This window comes from Bradysia coprophila, unplaced genomic scaffold (genome assembly GCF_014529535.1).
Source record: "Bradysia coprophila strain Holo2 unplaced genomic scaffold, BU_Bcop_v1 contig_339, whole genome shotgun sequence".
NCBI lineage: Eukaryota > Metazoa > Arthropoda > Insecta > Diptera > Sciaridae > Bradysia > Bradysia coprophila.
In genome coordinates this window covers 111,464-114,327 of record NW_023503598.1, presented here as the reverse complement: position 1 = coordinate 114,327, position 2,864 = coordinate 111,464, and the positions used below count along the sequence as shown (strand labels likewise).

The following is a 2,864-nucleotide window of genomic DNA, read 5'->3' as shown; positions in this document are numbered from 1 at the left end:
TCTGTGTGATTATTGAACAAATATGACACAAGAAGCACCGTACTCTATTCTGTCGCGTAAATATACGTACCACCATTCCTTGATTTCTTCCTATTTCTTATTCATCCTATGACCCACTCTCGAGTTCCTTCTCTTCACTACTCTACAAAATGGTTGTTGGTTACCGCACCGATTAAGACCACGTTACCATTTCGTGTTGGTGTTACTTCCCCCTCTCGGTTCGAAGTCGTTTTATTTCTTTATAAAGTTCATTATACACCCACTTAGCAAGGTTAATGTCTACAACATCAATTACATGCGACATTTTTTTATACGCCAATATGCCTCCACTAATTCTCACAGGCTGTCTCCACTTGTCGATGATTTAAATTTCCTAGACACACGCCATTGAAAGAATTTCTGTACACAAAAACGACACCAATTCCCATTATGCAGAAATGGTGTTGTGTAATTACAAAAATTTACCTTTTCCTTTTACGTTTCATTTGATTTCTCAAAGGATTGCGTGCAAAAACGAAGTTTATTTTCTTTTCCTTACGAAAAAAAAAACAATGCAAACCAACAAGCTTAACTTATGACTCGTTTGCTCGCTCACAAGCTCATAAATCTGTGTCTTATACGACACACAAAAAAAGGCAACGACGACAACAACACAACAATTATTATGTAACCACAACGTACTAACTCAGCTAACTGGATAACAATTCGGGGTAACCATACTATAACATACAACCAGAACCGCCATAAAATTATGCAGACTTCGATGCGATATAACTTGCCTGCATATATGATGTACTGTTGAGTGGAGTGTGTGTAGAAAGGGTATACAAGAATGGTGATGTTAGTGTTTCGTGGAAAGTTTTACTTTTTCTTGACATGAGATTATTATGCAATAACAGGCCATATAAGTGGAGGAGTTGTTCTTGGCAATCCAAACAAACGTTCAGTGTGTATTTAGTGTGTGTTCGAGTATGGAAGCAAACAAAACAGCGATCGATCAAACATAATATACATCACCGAAACAGACGACAATAACTCATCCACATACGAGTTATAATCCGTTAAACTATTGCTGGAAGCTCATGTAAAATTTAACCGAAACGAAATTGATATTCATGTCAATGGATTCAGTCGATGTTTTATGTGAAATAAACCGGTGAAACGCGAGTCAGATATATCGCTCACATGACTCTATAAAACAAATACGGTTCGGTGTACATGTCGAGCCAAGCACATATATTATAATTGGATGAGAACAGCGAGGCAGTGTTACCGAAAAGCGAACGTTTTGCAATTCCAAAAACAGAAAAACGAATTCTATTTTTAAGACAGTGGAACAATGTATCAGCACGAAGACTCCGACGAGGATGATTACGAAGGATACTGTGAGTATACCTATATACAATACATACACGCAACGACCATATCGGAAGCATCAGTCTAACTGTCGATTGTTACAATAATTTCCCATTCAATTTTCAACCGCCCAAAATAGTAATCGTGTGACGGCTTTTCCTCTCCATTCGTTAATTGTTACCTTTCTCACGTTTCTCACTTGTAGTTCTGAAGCCGGTGAATGGTTACAATATCGCTGATCGCATAAAGTCTGCCAATAAAGAGTTATTCGAAGGTGACAGTATCGGTGAGCCGGACGATTTCACAGAATCGTTGCGGAAAGTGTCGTTTCGGCCGGAACCGGATTTTGAGCCATCCGAACCGGAGCTCGACGAGGACAGTTCATGTGATGAAGAGGACATTGAAGCAATAAATCAGGTCCTGGACAGAAGGGACGATATCGTTTTGTTCGAACAGGAAGTGATTGAGATTGAGGGAAACGAAATTGAAACAAACGAACAAATGTCGAATGGAGATGCGGTAACTGGTGCTGATGACGAAATCGAAGAGATTTGTGAGGATATCAACAATGTGGATCTGGCTGCAAGCGATGAGTCTCCACCAATAAACGAAAATGAGGAAGTTGCCGATGAGGTTCAGTCGGCGTCAGATGCAACATTTCTTCAAAACGACGATGTTACATCCAACAAATCATCCCCAGTACAATCAAGAAATTCGAAGAATTCGAAAAATGTGAAATTGCAAGGAACAAAATCAAGTTCAGCCAAAGTGAAAACGACAGAATCAGTTCAACATCAACAGCACCATCGTCACCATCACCACCATCACAATCATCGACCAAACTCTTCGGTTCATGCAAAAAATTCATCCGAGTCGCAGTTTTTGAAAATTCAACTCAATTTTAAGCCGTGCTGTGAATACAAATATCTAGAGAATGACAGACTTCCGCGATACTGTGGATACATATCGCAGTATGGACTAAGCAAGGAACAGTTAGAAATGCGAGAACGACGAAAGGAACGGCTTAAGGAGCGACAATCCGATAAGACTGCTAAGCAACTGCAAGAGGAATCAGTGAAATCTGAAGTGAATGAGGAAGCGTTCGCTAGGTGGCTACAGAACAAAATGCGTAACAGTCGAAGCATGACCAGGAACATGTACGATTATAGACCCGGTAAGCAAACGAAGAATGGGAAGAAAAAAGTTTCCAAATAAATTGCTAAGAAAATTGAGTTTTTGTGAAAATAAAATGAGAAAAAAAACGAATTGCTGACGTTGTCTATGTTGTAAATAAATTAGTTAGTGCCATCACTGTAAGTAAGTAATAAGTAGTAATCCTTTCGATTCGCTTGAGATGAGATGATAAACAAATTCATTCTTCATTTAAAAGCTGATTTTTTTAGAGACACCGAGACAGCGTACCCTGTCATCATATCCTTGTCATGTCTCTAAAAAAATCAATTTTTAAGTAAAAAACGATTTTTTTCAGAGTGTTTCGGTATAATGAA

General features: G+C 38.7%; 1 protein-coding gene across 1 annotated transcript; it reads left to right on the top strand.

The window, feature by feature from the left end:
• The first annotated feature begins 206 nt into the window (after positions 1-206).
• LOC119079850 (FK506-binding protein 3) lies at positions 207-2,616 on the top strand. Its single transcript, XM_037187917.1, has 2 exons — positions 207-1,385; positions 1,562-2,616. The coding sequence occupies exons 1-2, from the start codon at positions 1,340-1,342 to the stop codon at positions 2,569-2,571; spliced, it is 1,056 nt and encodes a 351-aa protein (XP_037043812.1). The 5' UTR covers positions 207-1,339; the 3' UTR covers positions 2,572-2,616.
• The last annotated feature ends 248 nt before the right edge of the window (positions 2,617-2,864 follow it).

Bases quoted from the DNA above. Each gene is read 5' to 3' on its own strand.
- LOC119079850 (XM_037187917.1), top strand. From the start codon at position 1,340: ATGTATCAGCACGAAGACTCCGACGAGGATGATTACGAAGGATACT. The intron at 1,386-1,561 runs GTGAGTATACCT...TCTCACTTGTAG, and splicing joins GGATGATTACGAAGGATACT to TTCTGAAGCCGGTGAATGGT.